At 43.2% G+C, this 24,161-nt stretch overlaps 1 protein-coding gene across 3 annotated transcripts in view; it reads left to right on the top strand.

Moving 5' to 3' along the window:
* The window catches only part of INPP5F (inositol polyphosphate-5-phosphatase F), a 102,716-nt gene that overhangs the window by 16,947 nt on the left and 61,608 nt on the right, over nucleotides 1–24,161 (top strand). For all 3 annotated transcript variants that reach the window (XM_055247182.2, XM_055247191.2, XM_055247201.2), the window contains one exon: nucleotides 8,690–8,770. In XM_055247182.2, the coding sequence (XP_055103157.2) occupies nucleotides 8,690–8,770 (81 nt within the window). Of the gene's footprint in view, nucleotides 1–8,689; nucleotides 8,771–24,161 lie in introns of those variants that run through there.

The raw sequence follows: 24,161 nt of genomic DNA, 5'->3' as shown, positions 1-24,161 counted from the left end.
GGGTCAAGAGAAGTGAAAGATTCATCAGTTATTGAGGAGATACAACCAATAGGACTTGGCAAGAAAAAAAGGCATTTTGGAGTACCCGGGTTGATGGCGGTGAGTTGAAAGCCCCATACAAACATGAGAGGATTGCACCGGAGAGAATTTGGTAGAGAAACTTATGGTGTTAGAAAGAGCCCTGGTCTGGCTGGGTGCAGTAGCTCATGCCTGTAATCCCAGCACTTTGGGAGGCCCAGGTGGGTGGATTACTTGAGGTCGCGAGTTTGAGACCAGTCTGACCAACATGGTGAAACCTCATCTCTACTAAAAATACAAAATTAGCCCGGCGTGGTGGCGCAGGCCTGTTTTCCCACCTACTTGGGAAGCTAAGGCAAGAGAATTGCTTGAACCCGGGAGGTGAAGGTTGCCGTGAGCTGAGATCGCGCCATTGCACTCCAGCCTGGGTGACAAGAGTGAAACTCCATCTGGCCAAGAAAAAAAGAAAGAAAGAGCCCTAGTCTGAGAGTGGCAAAGTGTTTTGATGTTAACAAGCTGTGCAGTGTTGGGCAGTTACTTTACCTATGCCAGCCTTAATGTCTTTGTCTCAAATAGACCAGATGAGATGATTTGACTTTTGCCACCTTAAGTAGTAAATTCTTCCAACTTGATTCTGTGATGACTTTAACTTTTGCCACTTTAAGTAGTAAATCCTTCCAGCGTGATTCTGTGCAAATTATCGGATTTCAACTTGCCTCCCCTTTCTACATCATATGTTTACCCATCCATTTGGGAGCCTTCTGTGTACCATGCACTGAGAACAGAAGCTCGAGGAGACAAGGTCTAAGTGAGCTTCCTCTTCCTGATGAGTTGCTGTTCAGTCAAGGAGACAGGCAAGTCAGTAATGACATGCACTAAACCAAAGTAAGATGCCGTGATGGGAATATGCACAGGGTTTAGGGGATCCACACGAGAGAATCTGGTCAGCTTTGCTGGGTGTGGGTGGAGTGGAGAATGTGTCCGGGAAGAGGACTGACCCTTGTTCTAAGTCTGGAATGAAGGGCAGGCAGAAGTGTGTGGGGCATCGCATTCCAGGCCCAGGCTGCACATAGTTCAGGATGACTGAAGGCTAGGTTGCTGGGGGTGGGGGGCAGGAGGGGGATGGGCAGGACTAGCCTATGCAGTGTCTCACAAGCCTTTCCAAGGAATTTGGACTTTATTCCCAAGGCTGTGGGAGTTGGACAGGTAGTTAGCAATATTCATATTTATCCCTTTTTAATGCCTTATGTGTTTCTTTCACAATATTAATGTTATACCAACTAGACTTTAGGGCAAAAAGTATTATTTGAGATACAACCAGTTATTACGTCCTGATAAGCAGAACAGTTCACCAGGAAAATATAATAATCCTGAGCGATATAAAAATAAGGAAGAAAATAAAGCATGAGATTTTAAAAAGTAAGACCTCTTTCAAAAACTAGCAGGTGAAGCAGTCAGAAAAATTAGCAAGTACGTAGAGGAGTTGAACAAAATAATTCACAAGGTTGTACCAGAAACAAAAGTTTCATTAAATATTTCTCCTTACACTGTGGTTTTTGTTTTCTCTTCTATTCTGTTTTAGTGCTATTAATGCTGATCTCTTTATAAGAAATTGATTTGATGACCCACTGATGGATTGACTCCCCCGCTTTTTCTTGACAACACTGAGTTGAAAAATATACATACATTTCAAACACACATAGAACACTTGCAAATTGACTTTCCAAGTTCCTTTCCCACACCTAGCCTCCAGTGCCCCATGTCCTTCCCCTTGCTAAAACAAAGACGACTTTGACTCCTGTTTTTACTGAGTCAAGGGCATGGGATACACTCATCTGCTTCTCTTCTCCATTTCTATGTTTAGCCTTTCATCTTTTCTTCCAGACTTAGAAGAAAAAATGGTATCTCCTTTCCAAGGTTAACTTTTATACCTGTAGCATTTTTTTTTGTCATCTGTCTTCTTTTCCTTCTTCAACATCTTATCTCTTTCTTGTTTTTGTTTTTTTTTGAGATGGAGTCTCACTCTGTCCCCCAGGCTAGAGTGCAGTGGCACCATCACAGCTCACTGCAGCCTCAAATTCCTGTGCTCAAGTGATCCTCCTGCCTCAGCCTCTTGAGTAGCTGGGACTACAGGTGCGTGCTGCCACACCTGGTTAATATTTTGTAGAGGCAGGGGATCTTGCTGTGTTGCTCAAGCTGGTCTCAAACCCCTGATCTCGAGTAATCCTCCTGCCTCAGCCTCCTAAAATGCTGGGATTACAGGCATGAGTCACTGAGCCTAGTCCCTCCTCTTGTTCTTAAATCCAGTTATTTCTTCTTGATCATCTCATCATGAACTCAGTCTTATGGGTTTAACTGGGTTTCATTCTGGACTACTAGTGATTATTGTTTTTAGTCATTAGACCACAACAGACATTTTTATAGTTTTTTTCTAGTTTTTTTAAAGTTGAAATCTTATTTTCTTGACTGGATGATGCATTTACATGGTTCACAATGCTAAAGATGGAAAAGGATATTGAATGAGGAGGTTCTCATCAGCCCTTCCTTTTAGCTGCTGTATACCCTATCCTTTTTGCCATGCTCCCTCTTGCTCTTCTCACTCATATCCTCATCCTTTCCCACTCAGGAGAGAATAGGTGTCTCAGTGAGTGTCATCTTTGATTTGCCCTCTCCCCATCCTCCACATAGCTTCTTTTGAGGACTTTCATGTTCATCTCCTCCTATGGATTCTTCACCCGCCACCAGCTCACTCCCTAAGCTCTTCTCTTTTCTTTTTCTTTTTTGATCTTTTTTTGTTGTTATTTTTTCTTTTTTTTTTTCTCAAGCTCTTTTTTCCATGCCTTTCATGTCATTCAAGCCAAGACTTTTGCAGTAACCCAAGTGGGTTTCTTACTCCCAGTCTCCACCTCTTTTCAAATACTATTTCATGAAACTTCTGTTTCTGGTACCTAGATACATCTATGTGTTCACTAGGTCTTGATGTAGAAGTATCTGTTACGATGGACCTTCTGAACGACTGAAAACACGATTTAACTTTTGGGTAAGGTTTCCTTAGTTACATCAACCTTGTGATGTAATCCCTGGCCGTAATCTTGTTTTACTTATGTTATTATCTGCTTGCCATGGTCTCCAGGAAGCTCAGGCTCATTCCTTTTTTTTTTTTTTGAGATGAAGCCTCACTCTGTCACCCAGGCTGGAATGCAGTGTCATGATCTCGGCTCACTGCAACCTCCGCCTCCTGGGTTCAAACGATTCTCCTGCCTCAGCCTCCTGAGTAGCTAGAATTACAGGCATGCGCCACCATGCCCAGCTAATTTTTGTATTTTTAGTAGAGATGGGGTTTCACCATGTTGGTCAGGCTGGTCTTGAACTCCTGACCTGTGATCCGCCCGCCTTGGCCTCCCAAAGTGCTGGGATTACATGTGTGAACCACTGTGCCCGGCCAGGCTCATTACTGTTTATTCAAGTTTTTCCACAGTTGGCCTGAGTTTACTTTTCCAGCATTATCAATTCATATCCCCAGTGTACCTACTGGTCTTCTGTTATCTACACTGTTTGCTTCATTATTTTTGTATCATCTTAACGTGATACAGTGTTTGGTTCCTGGCAAGTACTTGATATGTGTTTCTCCATTGATGGGACACATACCAGAACAAATCTTGTACTTTTTTTTCCACTGTGTTATTTTTCTTGCTGCTGTTCTTATGCCTGATGCGCCACTTCTTCTACGTGACTCTTCCTGACTGCTTTAACTCTTGTTTTTTCCTTCCTCTTCTGTATTCCTAAAGCTCACTTGATACCCAAGGGATAGAGTCCTACAACTGTGGCCTGTTCATCTAAGGTCAAGGTGGCAGGGTTCTGGGTAGCTGGAGCTCTTTCCTTAGCAGGGGCATCTGTGTTGGCAGATGTTGAGACATGGTCTGCCTGATACAGGGATTCTGGCTCACTATTTGGAAAGAAATCAGGGTATCTTTATTCCACTGGCATTAGGGTTAAATAGTTAACAACTAACAGAGATGAAATCAGTAAATACAGTAACTGATACTAAGGAACAACTTTGTAAGCCAAAAGATATAAAAATTAAAAACTGAAAATATTTGCAAACATGTCAAAGAGTTGAAGTCCTTAATATGAAAGGAACTTGTAAGTCAATGCAGGATATAAAGAAAAATCAGGAGGCATGAACAAGAAAATCATAGAAGATGACATGACATATAAGCAGCCAAAAATTTTTTTTTTTTTTTTTTTGAGACAGAGTCTTGCTCTGTCGCCGAGGCTGCAGTTGAGTGCAGTAATGTAATATCAGCTCACAGCAACCTCCACTTCCCAGATTCAAGCGATTCTTGTGCCTCAGCCTCCCAAGTAGCTGGGATTACAGGCATGTGCCAACATGCTCAGCTAATTTTTGTATTTTTAGTAGAGACAGGGTTTCTCCATGTTGGCCAGGCTGGTATCGAACTCCTGACCTCAAGTGATCCTCCCGCCTCGGCCTTCCAAAGTGCTGGGATTATAGGCATGAGCCACCATGCCTGGCCATAAGCAGCCAATTTTATAATTAAGTGTTTAATCTTATCAGCAATAGAAAGGAAATAAACATCATGTTAGGCAATAGATGCCAGATGCCATCAAATTAGCAAAATTGATAAATTCTAAATTTTTAACTCAAAATTATTAATTTTTTTTTTTTGAGACAGAATCTTGCTCTGTCCCCCAGGCTGGAGTGCAGTGGTATGATCTCAGTTCACTGCAGCCTCCGCTCCTGGTTCAAGCAATTCTCATGCCTCAGCCTCCCAAGAAGCTGGGATTACAGGCATGCACCACCACGCCCAGCTAATTTTTTGTATATTTTTAGTAGAGATGGGGTTTTGCCATGTTGGCCAGGCTGAACTCCTGGCCTCAAGCAATCCACCCACCTTGGCCTCCCAAAGTGTTGGGGTTACAGGCGTGAGCTACTGCGCCTGGCCTTGCTTTAAAAAAAATTTTTTTTTAATTCAAAAAAAATTCATATGCTTCTGGCAGAAATCTAACTTGCTATGTAACCTTTGTAGCAAACAGTTTGGTATTATTTGAGAAGTTTGCATTTTTAGGGTTTTAGCCTATTAATTTAATTCCCAGGAATCTATCCAAAAGCTGTTAGGCAAATATTTGCATAATATTCATTTATCACAGTGTTTTTTATGCTGGGGGAAAAACTTCAAATCACTTAAATGCTTTCTTTGAGGAAGTACTTAAGTGGAAAATTATGTCACCATGAAGTTATAATCTTGAAGAATATTTTAAAGAAGAAAATACTCATGAAATGTTAGAAAAATCATGTTAGAAATGTTAGAAAAAATTATTTAAAGAACTGTAATGTCATGGGATCCTTGAGGTGTTGCTTTTCCACCTGGACACTTCTGTGGCCAGTGGCACTTTTGCCTGAGTTTTCCTCGGGTCCACTGGGCTTTTTCCACCCTCTTGGCTCGGCAAGCTGTGCTTGGCTTGCACTACCATCCTGGATCCCATGCCTGCCAATGGCAAGCCAGGTGCGGAGCGGCGAGTGGTGTGTGAGTGAGCGTGGGGTCCAGCCACTGTGCACAGCCAGGTGTGCCAGCCGTGGCAGGGCAGGCAGCTCCAGGCACTGGTACAGGCACTGGCTTTGTGCAAGGCTGTGGCTGGACCAGGAGTACCACAAGCAGCTTCCACTGGGGAATGCAGCGATGCCCGGAAGCTTGGAGATGCCAGGAACTGCATAGCCCTACTGTCACAGCCCTGGTTTGGAGAGCCCCTAGGTCTGGTGTCCCTGAAGGGCTGCAGCCCTTCCCACAGGCACTGGCTTTGTGCAAGGCTGTGGCTGGACCAGGAGTACCACAAGCAGCTTCCACTGGGGAATGCAGCGATGCCCGGAAGCTTGGAGATGCCAGGAACTGCATAGCCCTACTGTCACAGCCCTGGTTTGGAGAGCCCCTAGGTCTGGTGTCCCTGAAGGGCTGCAGCCCTTCCCTCCTTCTTGTTGCCCACAACCTGGTGAGCAGGAGGCATGTTTTGGTCCTGTTTTACAGCTTTTTCAGTCCCACCATTCAGGGGTCCCGTGTCCAGGAAGAATGAGGTACACGAGGTATGTGGACAACTGGAGGGTGAGCAAGGCAGAGAGCCCCAGAAGAGCTCTCAGGAGACCTGAAGTGGGTAGCTCCTTTTTGCAGGCAGGTCATCCGATGAGGAGACCTGAAGTGGGCGGCTCCCTCCTGCAGCTGGTGGTCCAGACGTCTGTGAGTCTGGCTGAGTCTGGGATTTTTATGGGCTCAGAATGGATGAAGTGTGTGCTGATTGGTCCATGGGAGGCCACGGACGGCCTGGAGAAAGCACCCTGAGTTCTTACTCCAGCCCATGGACTCCACCCAGAACCCACAGCTTGGACCCCAGGCTTCAGGTCATCCCTGGCTTGAAGGTGGGGTTTTACCTGTGACCTGCCCCTTTCTGGGCAGGAACCTGTGTCTGCCTCCCTCCACTGCCCAGGCTGTTTAGGCCTGGGGGTGCCTGCAGGCCCACTTGGAGCTGTCCTCACCCCTGCTGGCCTCTCTCCCATGCTCATTGGCACCCAAAGTCCAGAGGGGGCTGAGGTGGCAGGGGGCTGGTGTGTCAGTACTGTCCGAGCCTGTTCACACCCGACCCAGTCGTGATGGTGCCCGGGCTTGGCCACAACTTGCTCTGCACCAGAGCAGGTGCTGAGAGCAGGGAAGGAGGCCAGGGAGTGGGAGCAGGCACTTCCGAGCCTGTGAGGGAAGAGGGGTCTTCCCGGGTACCTGAGAGTACAAGGAATGCCCGGGTCTGGAGCCACTGCTGGCTGCAGTTGTGCCAGGAGCATGGGGCTCCCGCCCCGCCAACTTGGTAGGGGACAGTGCTCCCGCTTGTTCTCTGCCCTGCTGGCTCCGTGGAGGGCGCAGCCCTGGCTGCGCCTCCCCCAGTGCAATCAGACAGGCTGCGGCTGCCATCAATAATGCTTATTTATAGGGCTGCAGTTTGGTATGTAAACAAACAAATGCCTTGAAATGTAGCTGAAGAAGTTATCTCTGGGTGGTGGGATAGGTGATGATTTTTTTCTTTGATTTTGTAGTACATGTTATTTAAAAATCACTGTCTTAGTGATTAGTTCCATGTATAATTTCTGAAGGAGACACTGTAACAGAAAGGTTTAGAGCAGGGGCTAAGTATCAGGCAGACCTGGTTTTTGGTAGCAGCTGTGATCCAATCCATTGTATGACCTGACTATATTTTACTTTTCTCAGCATTTGTTTCCTCATCTGTAAAGTGGGGCTCCTTAAACTTAACTCAGGAGTTGTCAAGATTAGAAATGATAATGTATTATAATAGCCTTAAAAAAATAAATTTCTTATTTTGCTTTAATTCTTGCAATTAAAACAGTATTGCATTGTTGCCTGGGCTGGAGTGCAGTGGCGTGATCTTGGCTTGCTGCAACCTCCACCTCCCGGGTTCAAGCGATTCTCCCGCCTCAGCCTCCTGAGTAGCTGGGACTACAGGCACATGCCACCATGCCTGGCTAATTTTTGTAGAGATGAGGTTTCACTATGTGGGCCAGCTGGTCTCGAACTCCTGACCTCAAGCGATCTACCCTCCTCAGTCTCTCAAAGTGCTGGGATTACAGGCATGAGCCACCATGTCCAGCTAAAAACAGGTCAACTTTTTTTGCCTTCCATTGAATGTATCATAACAAAGACATTCAAGATGCAATAGTCAAAACTCAAATGAATTTGGAGGCTAAACTATTAAGTGTATAATTACCCTGTGAGTTACAGATTGAGTGTAAGTTTCACTAAAACTGTAAATGATAATAATGAAAATGTAATTTTAATTTTCTGCCAAGACAAATATTGTTTTCATTCTTGCTAATCTTCACCTGTTGAACTACCACAAATGTTACGTTTATTGCCATGTATATAACCTTTTGCAATCTGGGTCACACAAGAGAATAAACCCTGTCCTTAGGCATCCGTTGCATGTAATGAATTTGCTTCTCTCGTGTGTGTCTAGAATGGAACCAGCTTGTGTCATCTAATTTCTCATATGGAAGAAGTGAGAAAACTGTCACCCAAAACAAATCACTGTTCTGTGGTTTAGATGAGGAACCCTGATTGAGATGCCTGGCACATAGAAGGCACTCAAACGGAAACAGTTCCTATTGTATTTGTCCTGGAAGTCAGATAAAAGAGCAGTTGCTTTCTGGATTTCTTTCTTTGGTATAAGCATCTTCGGGAAAAGGTATTTTCCAGAGTGTGATCCAGTAAGTGGACAGCTCTGTGGCAATTTCTTAGGCCCTGTCTTTGGATCCTGGACTGGCTCTGTGCCATAGGACCACACGCAGCTCCTCCATTTGCCCTCTTGTAGTGTAATGGCCCCGTTCCTCCACTGTAGGGCGCCAAGGTACTGCTTCCTATCTGGGAAGAGTTACGTTACTGCTCTCCCCTTAACTGTCATAAGCCTTATTGTATCCCAAGCCTTATTCAGGCCTCACATTTAATACTTTGTCACAAATTGCTTTATGGTAGTGTATTCCATTTGGAAATTCATACTGCTTTTTTGGGACATTGATTTTTTTTAATACACTCCTAAAGATATTGTTTTAATCTATTTTCTGGTGAATGTTTTCTCATCACTGCTTCCTATTTTATTTTAGCTACCGATCTACTTCTTGCCTGGAATCCCATTTGTTTGGGGTTGGTAGAAGGTGTTATTGGGAAAATTCAGCTTCATTCAGGTATGTTTCTATAAACTCCTTAAACTTGTCAAATTTATTGTAGCATTTTTTGGTGTTTTCCTCTTTGAGGATACATGAGATTCTCTTATAGCTTTGATTCCTTTGTCTTAATTTTGGGTCTGCTCAAAGTGGGTGTATTTCCATGTAAGTTTAATGAAATAAAAAGAAAACTTTAGAGAAAAGGTGACATAATATTACTCCTCTTCCTGTTACAAAACTTACTGAATGCCTGCTGTGTGTCAGGAATCGGGCTTGTTGGTTAGAATACAATAATGAGCAAAGACCTGTTTTTTTTTTTTTTTTTGAGACAGAGTCTCGCTCTCTCACCCAGGCTGGAGTGCAGTGGCACGATCTTGGCTCCCTGCAAGCTCCGCCTCCCGGGTTCACGCCATTCTCCTGCCTCAGCCTCTCCGAGTAGCTGGGACTACAGGCGCCCGCCACCACGCCCGGCTAATTTTTTGTATTTTTAGTAGAGACGGGGTTTCACCGTGGTTTCGATCTCCTGACCTTGTGATCCGCCCACCTCGGCCTCCCAAAGTGCTGGGATTACAAGCGTGAGCCACCGCGCCCGGCCGACCTGTTTCTACCCTTATGGAGCTTACAGTTTAGGGGGAAAGACAGGTATCAAAGAGTAATCACAGAAATAAACATGATTATTTGATAATTGTGGAAGGTGCCATGAGGGAAAGAGATAGCAAATGCATCGATCTCAAAGGAGAGTAGTAGAAGTAAAGCTGGAGAGGCAGGCAGGTGGCAGACCATGACTGGTTGGCTTTATGCCAGCTGTCTGTTCCTGATGCAGTCAGCTCTGCCAGAGACGAGTATGGGTCTCTTAGCACACAATGTGGTCCTGTCAGGGATCCCTGTCTAGGACAGGCAGATTGGTGGGAATGTTTCTACTAAAAATACCAAAATTATCTGGGCATGGTGGCGCATGCCTGTAATCTCAGCTACTCGGGAGGCTGAGGCAGGAGAATCGCCTGAACCTGGGAGATGGTGGTTGCAGTGAGCTGAGATTGCACCATTGCACTCCAGCCTGGGCAACAGGAGCGAAACTCCATCTCAAAAAAAAAAAAAAAAAAAAAAAAAATGGAATATGACCAATGTGTTTGGAGCCATCTCTGTGCCTTTTCCCAAATGTTTCCAATTTCCTTCCCCTTAAAGGAACCTGCTATTTTGAATTTTGTATTCCCTTGGTTTTCATTTTTGCTTTTATTATATATGTATTCCTAAAGATGTTGCTAAGGGTTGTATTTTGGGGATTTTATATAAATGATATTAAGTTGTTTTTGTTCTTTCACTTATTTTTATTTATATTTTTGAGATTTATCCATGTGTGAAACTGTAGTTCCTTCTTTTCACTGCTTATGAATATATCATGATATGTCCTTTTTCCTCTCACTGGGTAATTGAGTTGTTTCTTTTTTTTTTTTTTTTTTTGCTATTAGAACTAATACTGCTATGAGCATTGTTGTATATTCTGTATTTGGTAGGTTTTTAAAAAAATTCTTTCAACACAGAGGAGAAAAGCACTTAGTCATTGTGTAACCATGTAACCAAGTATTTTAATAACACTCTCCTACCTGTCCACATTTACATACATATATTTTTAATTCATTTACATGCTGACAGGATAATTGTCACAGCTGGGTGTTCTGAGCTAAAATTCATTTTCTATTATTTAAATGACACGTATGAAACTTTTGAGTTATTTTTCTCATTTTCAGTCACATCTTAGCACAGTGAATAAATCACTGCAATCAGTTAGGAGACCTGAAGACAAGCTATATTTATTTAGCTTTGAGATACAGGAGAAGCTGCCTAACATCTGTTTCATGTATCTCTTGTTATGTAACAAGCCAGTCCCAGAAGTTAATGGCTTAAAACAACAACAGTGTATAATTTCTCACGATTCTATGGGTTGACAGAGCAGCTCTGCTCTTCTCTGTTGTGTTGGCTGGGATCATTCACATAGCGACGACATTCACTGGGAGTTTGCCTGGGTGGCCTTAGTTCTCCTTCACCTGGCCCCTCTCCTCCATGTTTCTCGTCTCTCAAAGCCTCTCCTTGAGTCCTCCTCTCTCTCCTGGATAACCTGGACGTCCTTTCAGGGTAGTGGCTGGGTGCTCAGAAGACAGCTACCAGTGTTCAAGGGCCTGTATGTCTTAAGTTGTTACACAAGGTAAAAGAAACTGGTCTCTTCATTTCCATAGGGTACTGTAAGTCCCAAATGAGATTATTGTACCTGCAAGTGCTTAGTAAATTGTAAATCACTATTTTATCAAGGCTCTTTGGTTACAAATACAGACCCGTCAGCCTATGCAAAAAAACACAATTTATAATGAAGAACCCAAGGGACCAAAAACAAGAAAGAAATGGATGTTGTACAGGACCCAGGATTTCCTTATTGGGGCAGCTGGTCTTTGACAAACTGCCTCTCCCTCTATGTCTCTTTTATTCTTCTCTCTTTTTGGCTTTCTCTGTTTGTGTGTATGTAGGACAAAATTTCTGCCTTTAAAATGACACCCTTAGCCTCAAACCAACTGACATCTGATATTCCCTGTAATGACTGGAAACTGACCAGCAATCAAAAAAGATTGAGTAGTGAGTCCACGTTAGCCTTCTAGGTAAGAGACTTATTTGCCCATCTTGGGCCAGGGGACTCCTGGCCAGGGTCACATAGGTCAGACGTTCTCCAGAGTCCCAATCCCCTAGGTGGGAGTCAGAGCCAGGAGGGTTTGGACTTGGCAGACAGCCCAGAAGCTGTCTCCTACAAATAATGTGTAAATGTAAGTTAGTTAATGGTTGATGAGTTTATGATACAGTCAAAGTATGGTCATTTAGGAGGTGGTGAAGGTATGGTCATCTGTGGTCAGCCCCCTTTGTATGTACTGCTCCTCCTTGCCCTTCTTTGGTCCCGAAATAGGTGGTTGATAGGCAGTGAGAATACCTGTGATGCAGGATATTTTGAAAGAGGGGAGAGGTGGAGAGTAGAGTGAACTGGAGAAAGTATAAAAAAGGAAAAAAGGGCAGGGAAATTCTCTTAATTTTTCATTCTCCTAATCCTTGGACCTTTTTTTTCCTTCTTCTTGTCACGTCACTTGAACGGTTTGGCTCTTAAGAAAGAGAGTGGGGAGGAAGCAAAGGAAACTCTTTTCTGGGCCCCTGCTGCTTTTGCCTCCCTCCCAGCCCTCTCCATGTCACTCTGCCCCCAGCCTCTTGCCTGTGAGCACCCATCTTACTTACTCTCCTCATCTGTCCTCAGGGATGCCTCCTCCTCTCCTCTCCCTGCCCCCGATTAAAGCTCTTGCCCTGGGTCAGATTGGCTAGAAGGGAGGTATGTGCCTGCTGTGTGTGAGAAAGAATTGAGAAAATTACTTCAGGGGCATTTTCCCCGGGAACATCTTATCTTTGGAGGATAGGGGATGAGGGGAATAAAATGACTGTACTGAAACTCTCTTCTGTTTCCCTCCTACTTATTCTCCACATATTAATGCACAAATTTTTCTTCTCACCTAGGGAGATGGGAACATAAATTTATTTGAACAGATGTCATTGACAGTCTTAAAGTGGCGTGGGTGAGCCATGCCGCTTTTCCTGACTGTCACTGAACTCTGAGCTCTGTGGAATGAGCAAGTGCTCGTGACTTAGGAACTATATTAGTTTGCTGCCATAGCAAAGTGCCACCAGCTGGGTGGCTTAAACAACGGAATCATATTTTCTCACAATTCTGGAACACAGAAGTCTGAAATCAAGGTGTTGGCTGGGTTGGTTCCTCCCTCAGCCTCTGTCCTAGGCTTGTACATGGCCACCATCCCCTTGTGTCTTCACGTGGTCTTCCCTCTGTAACTGTGTGTCTGTCTAAATTTCCTCATCTTGTAATGACACCAGTCATTTTGGATTAAGGCCCACTCAAATAAACTCATTTTAACCTAATTACCGCCTTTGAAGACCCATCTCTAAATATAATCATATATTCTGAGGTCCTGGCAGTTAGGACTTCAGCATATGAATTTTAAGGGGAAACGGTTTAGCCCATAACAGGAACATAATATCCACCAAAATGCTTCATTACAAAAGCATGTCAAAAAGAATTCCTTCTAGTCTGGTGTTGCTATTTCCTACTGCTTGCCCTCATTTCAGTGTGATAGGCCAGTGCTCGAATATCATTGGCTAGGAACCCACTCCAGACGTGCACTAATTCTGAAAGATCACACAATTGCCTCGAGTCAGGTGACCTCATTTAAGCCTCAGTTGCCATCTATAAGACAAAGCTGATAGTTCCTTGATACAGTTATTGTGAAGACTCAATAAAACTCACATAAAGTGAGTTCTTGGTAATAATAAGCATTTCAGCCAGGCACGGTGGCTCACGCCTGTAATCCTAGCACTTCGGGGGGCTGAGGTGGGCAGATCATGAGGTCAGGAGTTCGAAGCCAGCCTGACCAACATGGTGAAACCCCGTATCTACTAAAAATACAAAAATTAGCCGGGTGTGGTGGCACACCCCTGTAATTCCAGCTACTCCGGACGCTGAGGCAGTAGAATCGCTTGAACCCGGGAGGCAGAGGTTGCAGTGAGCCGGGATCACGCCGGTGCACTCCAGCCTGGGTGACAAAGCAAGACTCTGTCTCAAGAAAACAAAAAACAAAACAAAAATTCAGTATATGCTGATTGATTACTATTTTTTTTCCTCTTAAAGATCCTCATAAGTATCAGATATTCTACTGAAGAACCACTTACATTGTGGCTACACAATTCTGAACAAATTTTAAACATGGACTATTTTTCTAATGTTAATTTTTGCTGAAACTATAATAAGAACAAGTCACAGGCTGGACGTGGTGTCTCACGCCTATAATCCCAGCACTTTGGGAGGCCGAGGTGGGTTGATCGCTTGAGGTCAGGAGTTCGAGACCAGCCTGGCCAACATGGTGAAACCCCGTCTCAACTAAAAATACAAAAATTAGCTGGGTGTGGTGGTGGGCACCTGTAATCCCTGCCACCCGGGGAGGTTGAGGCAGGAGAATCGCTTGAACCCAGGAGGTAGATGTTGCAGTGAGCCAAGATCGCACCACTGCACTCCAGCCTGAGCTACAGAGCAAGACTCTGTCAAAAAACAAAACAAAACAAACAAAAAACAGAACAAGTCACTAAAAGACTACACTGTAAAAATGTATAAAAAATAATGTTTTTAGTAATAACAGATTGGTAGCATTAGTGAAAGTTATTTTGTAATCCACACGTTTCTTTTAAAAAAGATATGATAGAAGAATTTCAAACTATTTTTGTTTGTGTTATCCTTTGTTGATAATTGCCTGCCCTTTTAGCAAGCTCTGCACCCCCCCCCCAAAAAAAAATGGTTCTATTTACCCTAGTTCCTAGAAAATATCTATTTAGAACCATTAGCCTATTTTTGGGTTGCAAGACCTCTTCCTCAGACATTTGCAGGCAAGTGGACTTCAGCCAGGGTGTAATGTAGTCTGTCTTCTGACAACTCAAATGTGTCTGACTTTGGTTTGACCAGTTGAGATTTATTTAATTAATTAATTTATTTATTTTTGAGACGGAGTCTTGTTCTGTCGCCCAGGCTGGAGTGCAGTGGCACGATCTTGGCTCACTGCAACCTCAGCCCCCTGGGTTCAAGCGATTTTCCTGCCTCAGCCTCCTGAGTAGCTGGGATTACAGGCATGCGTCACCACGCCTGGCTTATTTTTGTAGTTTTAGTGGAGATGGGGTTTCCCCATGTTGACCAGACTGGTCTCGAACTCCTGACCTCAGGTGATCAGCCCGCCTCAGCCTCCCAAAGTGCTGGGATTACAGGCATGAGCCACTGTGCCCGGCCGAGATTTGTTAATATGAGCAACAGAAAGTAGGAGGGATGTGTAATGCATCAAATAGGTGAAAGAAAAGTATAGGTCTGTGAAAAATCAACATTAAAAAAATTCATTGTAGTATCCAGAAGGAAATAAAAATGGTAGTCAAGGCCGGGCATGTGGTGGCTCACACCTGTAATCCTAGCACTTTGGGAGGCTGAGGCAGGCAGGTCACTTGAGGTCAGGAATTTGAGACCAGCCTGACCACATGGTGAAACCCCATCTCTACTAAAAATACGAAAATTAGCTGGGCACAGTGGCGTGCACCTGTAATCCCAGCCACTTGGGAGGCTTAGGCATGAGAATTGCTTGAACCCGGGAGGTGGATGCTGCAGTGAGCTGAGATCTCACCACTGCACTCCAGCCCGGGTGACAGAGTGAGACTCCATCTCAAAAAACTGGTAGTCAATTTCATATCACAATTGTAATTACATATTAATTTTTTCTTTTTCTTTTTTGTCTGTCTTGTCATGGAAATAACCTCCAAAAAGACAGCAACTGGAGCCATGTCTGTTCTGCTTACCTGCTGTGTCTCTGTGTGCTGGCCCACTGCAGGGCAATTCAGAAATATTCAGCAAGTACTTATGGATTTAACAAGTATCTATGGAGTACCTACTGTGTCCCATGGCCTGTACTCAGTGCTGGGGCTGCAGGTTGAACAAGCTGGGGCTGCAGGCCGAAGCTTCTAGAAACCTAGTCTCAGAATCTGAGTGATAGATGTTAATTACCAGTCACACAGTTTTACCATTAAAAACGTAATCATCTGAAGACAAGTGTGGGGTGCTGTGGTGTGTATGACAGAAGAGCCTAACTGGGTGGAGCTGGGGCTTCTGGATGAAAAGGATCTCATGGGTGAAGCTGGTGCTTCTGGATGGAAAGGATCTCATGGGTGGAGCTGGGGCTTCTGGATGGAAAGGATCTCATGGGTGAAGCTGGGGCTTCTGGATGGAAAGGATCTCATGGGTGGAGCTGGGGCTTCTGGATGGAAAGGATCTCATGGGTGGAGCTGGGGCTTCTGGATGGAAAGGATCTCATGGGTGGAGCTGGGGCTTCTGGATGGAAAGGATCTCATGGGTGGAGCTGGGGCTTCTGGATGGAGAGCATCTCATGGGTGGAGCTGGGGTTCTAGGGTGGAAAGCATCTGATACAGACAGGGCCAGGGGTAGGAGGGGGAGGCATTGAGAGGAGAGGTAGTTCTTGGCAGAGTACACAGCTGTGCAAAAGGCCCGGTTCTTGGCAGAGTACGCAGCTGTGCAAAAGGCCCACATGATTGATGTGTTTCTTCTCTTCATTTTCTGTGTAATGTCTGGGTATAGTCATATCTTCACACAGACATCCAGGAAAAGACTGCTTTAGACTGGAGATTTAAAATAGATCACAAAAGCTCTTCAAGTTAAAATGTATTTTCAAGATTGAGAAGAGGATAAGCTCAATTAGGGTTAAGAAGTATCTGAAGATAAAAAGCAAAAAGATTCATTAGTAAAGGAATATATCCCACGATATATTCAGGACTAGTTTGAAGAGAAAATTGTCAGGAGTCTTGATTAATGTGGCAATAGAAGCTTTTTGTTTAGTAATTAACTGAATTACTACTGATAGTACTGAACAATCCTAGACAAAAATTCGCTCAAGTAGATCTCATTCATTAAAATAATACTCGCCATCTGCTGTTCCTCCACTTTCGAAGTGGTGACGATGTCTCAGTCATTAAGATGGTAAAGTGTATTATGCATATGATTTTAATACTGATTGTAGTCTTCTGCTGTCTATGGAGACTTTGCTATGGCACTAGTGACATGAAATATTTTATATATTTTAGTGGTGAATGAATGGAGTGTCACTAGCATTGTTTTAGTGCATGCCTTAAAAGCCATTGGAAACCCCACTCCTGAAGGACATTGGAGAGAAACAAGAGGGTCTGACAGGGTCCCGTGGAGCTCTCATCCTCTGCTGGAGGCCTGGGTCGTGGGACAAGCCTTTTAGTTATTGCTTCTGTTTAGATATGAGTTTGCCTGTGTATATACAGGCACATACCACCGTGCCCAGCTAATTTTTGTATTTTTTAATAGAGTCAGGGTTTTGCCATGTTGCTCAGGCTGGTCTTGAACTCCTGGGCTCAAGCAATGTGCCTGCCTTGGCCTTTCAAAGTGCTGGGATTACACAGGCATGAGCATTGTGCCCAGCCTCAGATACAGTCATTTTTATGTTCATTTTCTCATGAGGATCTCAGAGTTATTGACTTTTAAAGGTAAGACTTACTTTTTTTTTTTTTTGAGACAGAGTCTTGCTCTTGTAGCCCAGGCTGGAGTGCAGTGGCACAATCTCGGCTCACTGCAACCTCTGCCTCCTTGGTTCAAGCGATTCTCGTGCCTCACCCTAAGGTGGCTAATTTTTGTATTTTTAGTAGAGACAGGGTTTCATCATGTTGGCCAGGCTGGTCTCGAACTCCTGGCCTCAAGTGATCTACCTGCCTCGGCCTCCCAAAGTTGTGGGATTACAGGCATGAGTCACCACGCCTGACCTAGAAGTAAGATTTTCATTGGTGACCAGATTCCTGGTTAACCCTTAGAAGATTCATTAACTATAATTTAGCTGACCCATTCTCTTAACAGACTTGAGTCTTGGAAGCAGGCAGCTAAGTGGTGTGAGAGGATTACATTCTCCGGTATCTTCTCATTGGTCTTGTTTTTGCTTCTCTCCTGTTCCTTTTCTTCTCTCCTCAGGTACCTAGATGCGGAGTGCTTCATCCTTCTCTCTACTCCCCTCAGCTTGTCCCTACATTTTGTGCTTCAGAATTTCCCACCTCCCTTATTCCTAGTCTTGAGCCCGTCTCCTTGGTGCAGATGGTTCCACCTCCTGGGCAGAAGTGATGCTTGAACAAGTCACATGAATGCGACCCACAGTTCTGAGCTCCCCAGAGTGTGGTTACACAAGTGTGCTTCTTATTCCTGAGCATATCTCTAAGTGGCATGGCAGATATTTATATTTTCAGGCAGAGAGATACTTGAGAGGCAGGCCAGTGTGCCTCATGCTATTCCACTCTCATTCCTTTTTCTAGTCATAAACCCATTTGTTCTTAAACTTCAGTTTTCTTCAGTGATTTCAGTAGCAGCCATATTAAAGGTTTGTTTTTTAGCCTCAGAAAGAGGGGAGGAAAGCTGAGTGCAGTGGCACGTGCCTGTAGTCCCAGCTACTTGGGAGGCTGAGGACAGGAGGACTGCTTGAGGCCAGGAGCTCGAGGCTGCAGTGTGCTATGATCATGCCTGTGAATAGACACTGCACTCCAGCCTGGGCAACCTAGTGAGACCCTGTCTCTTAAAAAATAAAAATAAGAAAAGGAGGATTATTAAGGTAAAAATGACTGTGTGGGCCACCTATACAGGTGCTTGCTTTATTTATTTCCTCCTTTGTATACCTTTTGGACTTTTTATCTTACTGAACATTTAAAAGTAATTCCGGTCAAATTATTGTCAAAGCTATTTGTGTTTAAGAAAGGAGATTCTCGATAAATTTGTTAAGTTCTCACTTACTTAGGCTTGGCCAGTAACAACCATTGACAGCAAAAAATGAAGGTTATTTAATTGACTTGGATAGCAGGTTTGTTACAGCCCATGGGCTTGATTCCCTTTATGTACGGACCAATCACCTCCAACCTTGAAGCATTTTTATGTCACTTTTCAAAGCATTAATTTGAATGCTTTATGATGATTAACTCGTATCGTGAGTAAAAATCCTGATTGTCTTTAGTATGCTGGAGTTTAGTGGGTAGGAAAGTATTAAAGCTTTCAATAAACATATAGGAAAACGTTTTAGTACTTTAGGGGGATAAGCTGTAGTTGTCTGAAAAATACATTTTTATATAGAAAATCACTTTGCCAAACAGTACTTAATACTTCAGACTTTTCTAGTTTTCTAAGTCTTTTCTATTATAGTTACAAGAGTTTGTATTTTTATAGCGTATAATAGATTATTTCAAGGTTATTTCATTTTATGGCAGATTTATTTAGGGATTTAACTACAGTCTTAAGCTTTACAGGCTAAGCAGAATATACTTCTAATTGCACCATTTGGTACTTTTGAAATAGAGCCTATTAAAAATGTCTCTTGCTCTAGATGCTCTCCCTATGAGTCATTGTCAGTTTTCTATAAACCGAGACGTAGGAAACTTTAATAAGGAACAGAGCAACCAGTCAGGAAACATGGAATAGCTGCTATGTTTGGAAGGTGAACAAATTAATAGTTGGTTCTTTAGTCACTGAGAGCATTAGAAGCCTAATGTGATGTACTTTTAGCTATTACGTACCTGACGTTGAACAAACCAGCACTGGCGTGGTGGTAACATTACTTGTTTTTCCATTTACTTGATATGTGTTGTTCCCTGAAATATAATCAGGGATATATGGTGCTCTGCTTCCATTAGGGGGGACAAAACATTTCTCTTAATGTAGTTTTTTTTTTTTTTTTAAGACATGGCTTTAAATATAAAACAAAAATTCACTAAACATACTGTGAATTCATATTTTTAGTTGAAATTTAAATTCATGCATAAATGTGCATAAACCTACTTTATAGACTCATGTTCTGTTCACTTAAAAGTGCTAAATAGCCAATTAATAGGTTATGCAGCAGATATCAATGAAGTAGGTTTTATGCACACTTAGGACTCAATTTACATTCCTACCAAAGATTTGTAAATAAAATTGGAGCATAATTGGAGCATCATATGCCTTGGAATAAACTACTAAGATATTCTCTTAGCATGTTAATATCATAGTTCAGTCGTCCCTTGGTATGAAGAGGAGGGATTGGTTCCAGGGCCACCCACGTATACCAAAATCCATGCATGCTCAAGTCCCGAAGTTGGCCCCAGAGAACCTCTGTATATGAAAAGTTAGCTCTCTGTTTATGTAGGTTTCTCGTTCCACGAATACTGTATTTTTCAATCTGCATTTGATTGGAAAAAATATCCATGTAAGTGGACCCTTGCAGTTCAAACTTGTGTTGTTCAAGGGTCATCTGTGTATAATAGTTCTCTCTTTGTCTGTTTGGGCTGCTATAACAGAGTGTCATGGACTGGGTGGCCTATAAACAACCGAAATGTATTTCTGATGGCTCTGGAGGCAGGACAGCCTAAGATCAAAGCCCCAGAAGATTTGATGTCTGGTGAGGGGCTGCCTTTTATTCATGGATGGCCTCTTCTCACTGAGTCCTCACATGGCAGGAGGCGTGAGGGAGCTCTCCTGGGTCTCTTTTATAAGGGCACTAATCCCATTTGTGATGGTGGAGCCCTAATAACCTCATCGTCTGCCAAAGGCCCCACCTCCTAATACCATAACATGGAGGATTAGGATTTCAACATACAGTCACAGTCCTCCCTATCTGTAGGTTCAACATCTGCAGATAGACAATATTCAGGAAAAAAACTCAATAAAAATATTACAACAACTATAAACAGCATTTATATTGTATTAGGTATTATAAGTAATCTAGAGATAATTTAAAGTATACAGGAGGATGTGTATAGGTATATGGAAATATTAATACTATGCCATTTTATATAAGGGACTTGAACATTGAGGATTTTGGTATCTATAGGGGGTTCTAGAATCAATCTCCTGCAGATACTGAGGGGTGACTGTATGAATTTGTGGGGACATAAACATTTAGCTTATAATATTCTGCCCTGTCCCCCTAAATATATGCTCTTCTCATATGCAAAATACATTCATTATAATCCCAACATTCTTAAACTCTTAACTCATTCCAGCATCAACTCTTAAAGTAAAAAATCCGAAGTCTCGTTTAAATATCATCTAACTCAGATGTGGGTGAGACTCCAGGTATGATTCATCCTGAGGCAAATTGCTCTTCAGCTGCAAACCTGTGAAACCAAACAAGTTATGTGCTTAGAAAATACAATGGTGGGACAGACTTGGGCTAGACATTTCCATTTTCAAAAGAGAAATAGGAAAGAAGAAAGGGGCAATGGAGCCCTAGTGAGTCCAAACTATAAGGCAAACTCCTTGAGATCTTAAGGCTTGAGAATAATCTTCACTGAGCCCATGTTCTGCACTCCAGGCCCACCTTCCAGACCTGCTGAGGTGGGGGGCCTGCCTCCACGGCTCTACCCAGGAAGGGTTGTGCCCCTAGGGTCCTGCTGGTTGTTCCTATCCTCACGGCATCTGGCAGAGACCATCTTGCCTGTTGAATAAGGCAGTCCCTGCCTACCCCTTTTGAAACCAAGAAAGCAGCCCTGATGATCTCTTAATCACCTTTGGGCTTGCTCTGCCTTTGTCTTGAAGAATAGTGCACATTCTCTGCCAAAAAGCACTGTGGTCCTGGCCTGTAAAACCCAGGAAGACTGACAGCCATCCTTCATTCCTTCCCAGTTCATTCCCTTTCATCTCACACTGGCTGTTCTCCTGCTGAAGTGGCTGAAGTCCATGGTTCACACCCATATTACTGTCCTTATCAGAGGGACTTGGGCACACCTGTAGTGTTTTCCCCTGAACAGGCCTTTTTTAAAATTTCTGTAGTCTGGCTAGAACTTTTCAGATCTTTAGGTTCTACTTCATTTTTGCTTGACAATTCTGTCTTTAAGTCATAGCCCTCTTCTCGCATTTTACTATAATCAGGCAGGAGGAGGCAAACTTCACCTTTGACATTTTGCTTAGAAATTGCCTCAGGTAAATATCCAATTTCTCTCTTAAGTCCTCCCTTCCACAAAATAGTAGAACATGCACACACTTCAACCAAGTTCTTTGCCACTTTATAACCAGGATCATCTCCATATTGTCCAATAACACGTTCCTTATTTTCATCCGAGACTTCATCAGAATGCTCTTTACTGTTCATGTTTTCTACTGACATTCTGCTCAGGATTACTTAGGAATTCTCTGAGAAGATTGAGGCTTTTTCTACAGCTCATCTCTCTTCTTTCTGGGTCCTCACCAGAATCACCTTTAAAGGTTCACACAGGGCAATGTAGGCTTTTTCTAATAGTATGCACCTCCAAACTCTTCCAGCCTCTACCCATTACCTGGTTCCAAAGCTGCTTCCACGTCTTTAAATGTTTGTTATAGCAGCACCGCTGCTGCTTGGTACCAAAATCTCTATTAGGGCCTTCCAGAACCAATAGTGTATACACGCGCATGTGCCTGCATACACAGGCGTGTGCGCGAGCACACACACACACAGGCACACAGTTGACCTTTGGACAACACAAGTTTAAACTGTGTGGGTTCATGTATAGTGTATTTTCTTTTGCCTCTGCCACCCCTGAGACCTCAAGACCAACCCCTTCTCTTCCTTCCTCTTCCTCAGCCTACTCAACATGAAGATAAGGATGAAGACCTTTATAATGATCCACTTCCACTTAATGAGTAATAAATACATTTTCTCTTCCTTATGATTTTCTTTTTTTTTTTTTCGACGGAGTTTCGCTCTTGTCGCCTAGGCTGGAGTGCAATGGTGCGACCACAGCTTACTGCAACCTCTGCCTCCCAGGTTCAAGGGATTCTCCTACCTCAGCCTCCCAAGTAGCTGGGATTTCAGGCATGCACCACCATGCCTGGCTAATATTTTGTATTTTTAGTAGGGATGGTGTTTCACCATGTCGGCTGGTCTTGAACTCCTGACCTCAGCTGATCGCCTGTCTTGGCCTCACAAAGTGCTGTGTTTATAGGTGTGAGCCACCATGCCTGGCCCCTTGTGGTTTTCTTAATAACATTTTCTTTTCTCTAGCTTACTTTATTCATTTATTTATTTATTTTTTTTGAGACAGAGTTTCCCTCTTGTTGCCAAGGCTGGAGTGCAGTGGTACGATCTCAGCTCACTGCAACCTCTGCCTCGCCGATTCAAGTGATTCTCCTGCCTCAGCGTCCCGAGTAGGTGGGATTACAGGTGCCTACCACCACGCCCAGCTAATCTTTTGTATTTTTTGTAGATGGGGTTTTACCATGTTGGTCAGGCTGGTCTCGAACCCCTGACCTCAGGTGATCCACTTGCCTTGGCCTTCCAAAGTGCTGGGATTACAGGTGTGAGCCACTGTGCCCAGCCTAGCTTACTTTATTGTAAGAATACAGTATATAATACAGCATACAAAGTATGTGTTAATCAACTATTTATGTTACTAGGCTTCTGATCAGTAGTAGGCTTTTCATAGTTAAGTTTTGGGGGAGTTAAAAGTTCTATGTGGATATTGTTTTTGTTCTTGTTTTTGAGACAGGGTCTTGCTCTGTCGCCCAGGCTGGAGTGAAGTGGCGTGATCTCAGCTCACTACAGCCTCGACCGCCTAAGTTCAAGCGATTCTCATGCTTCAGCCTCTTGAGTAGCTGGGACTACAGGTGCACGCCATGATACCCGGCTAATTTTTGTATTTTTTTTTTTTTTGTAGAGATGGGGTTTTGCTATGTTGCCCAGTCTGGTTTCTAACACCTGAGCTCAGGTCATCCACCCGTCTCGGCCTCCCAAAGTGCTGGGATTACGGATGTGAGCCACCATGCCTGGCCAAAAGTTGCATGTGCATGGGGAGTCAGCACCCCTAACTCTTGCATTGTTCAAGGGTAAACTGTGTGTGTGTGTGTGTGTGTGTGTGTGTAGCGTATATATATTCTATATATATATACTATATATAGTATATACACTATATATAGTGTATATATATGCTATATATAGTATACATACACTATACTATATATAACTATATATACTATATATAGTATACGTATACTCTCAGTATATATATAGTGTGTATATATAGTGTATATATATAGTGTATATATAGTGTGTGTGTGTATATATATATATAGAGAGAGATTTAACATCTATACCGAGATTATTATATACAGAGATTTGTTATTTAAAGATAATTTATAAGGGATTGGCTCATGTGATTATGGAGGCTGCCATCTGCAATCTGGAGAACGAGGAAAGCTGGTGGTATAGTTCCAGTCCAAGCCCCAAAACTGAGAATCCGGAGTCAATGATGTAAGTCTCAGCTGGAATCCAAGGGCCTGATAACCAGGAGCACTGATGTCTGCAGGCAGGAGAAGATGATGTCCCAGCTTAGAGAGCAAGGTAGCCCATCCTCTGCCTTTTTGTTCTATTCTGGCCCTCAGTGGATTGGATGATGCCCACCTGTATTGGTGAGGGCAGTCTTTATTCAGTTTACCAATTCAAATGCAAATCTCTTCCGGAAATACCCTCAGAAATAATGTTTTACCAGCAATATGGGCATCCCTTCCCAGTCAAGTTGACCCACAAAATTAACCATCACAGGGTCATTTATGGATATTTCATATACTTTAAAAATGAGATTAAGAAAACTAGTCAGAGGTTCTGTTTCTGACCGCAGCAGTATTTGATGAGATAATAGCCAAGAATTTTCTAAAACCAACTATAAATACAAGCCACAGATTCAAGAAGTACTTTGAATCCAAGGGGAAAAAACATAAAACCACACTCGGTTACCTCACAGTAAAACTGATGAAAAGTAAAGACAAAGAGGATATCCT

This window comes from Symphalangus syndactylus, chromosome 2, assembly GCF_028878055.3.
Source record: "Symphalangus syndactylus isolate Jambi chromosome 2, NHGRI_mSymSyn1-v2.1_pri, whole genome shotgun sequence".
Taxonomy (NCBI): domain Eukaryota; kingdom Metazoa; phylum Chordata; class Mammalia; order Primates; family Hylobatidae; genus Symphalangus; species Symphalangus syndactylus.
This window is presented reverse-complemented; position numbering and strand designations above follow the sequence as displayed.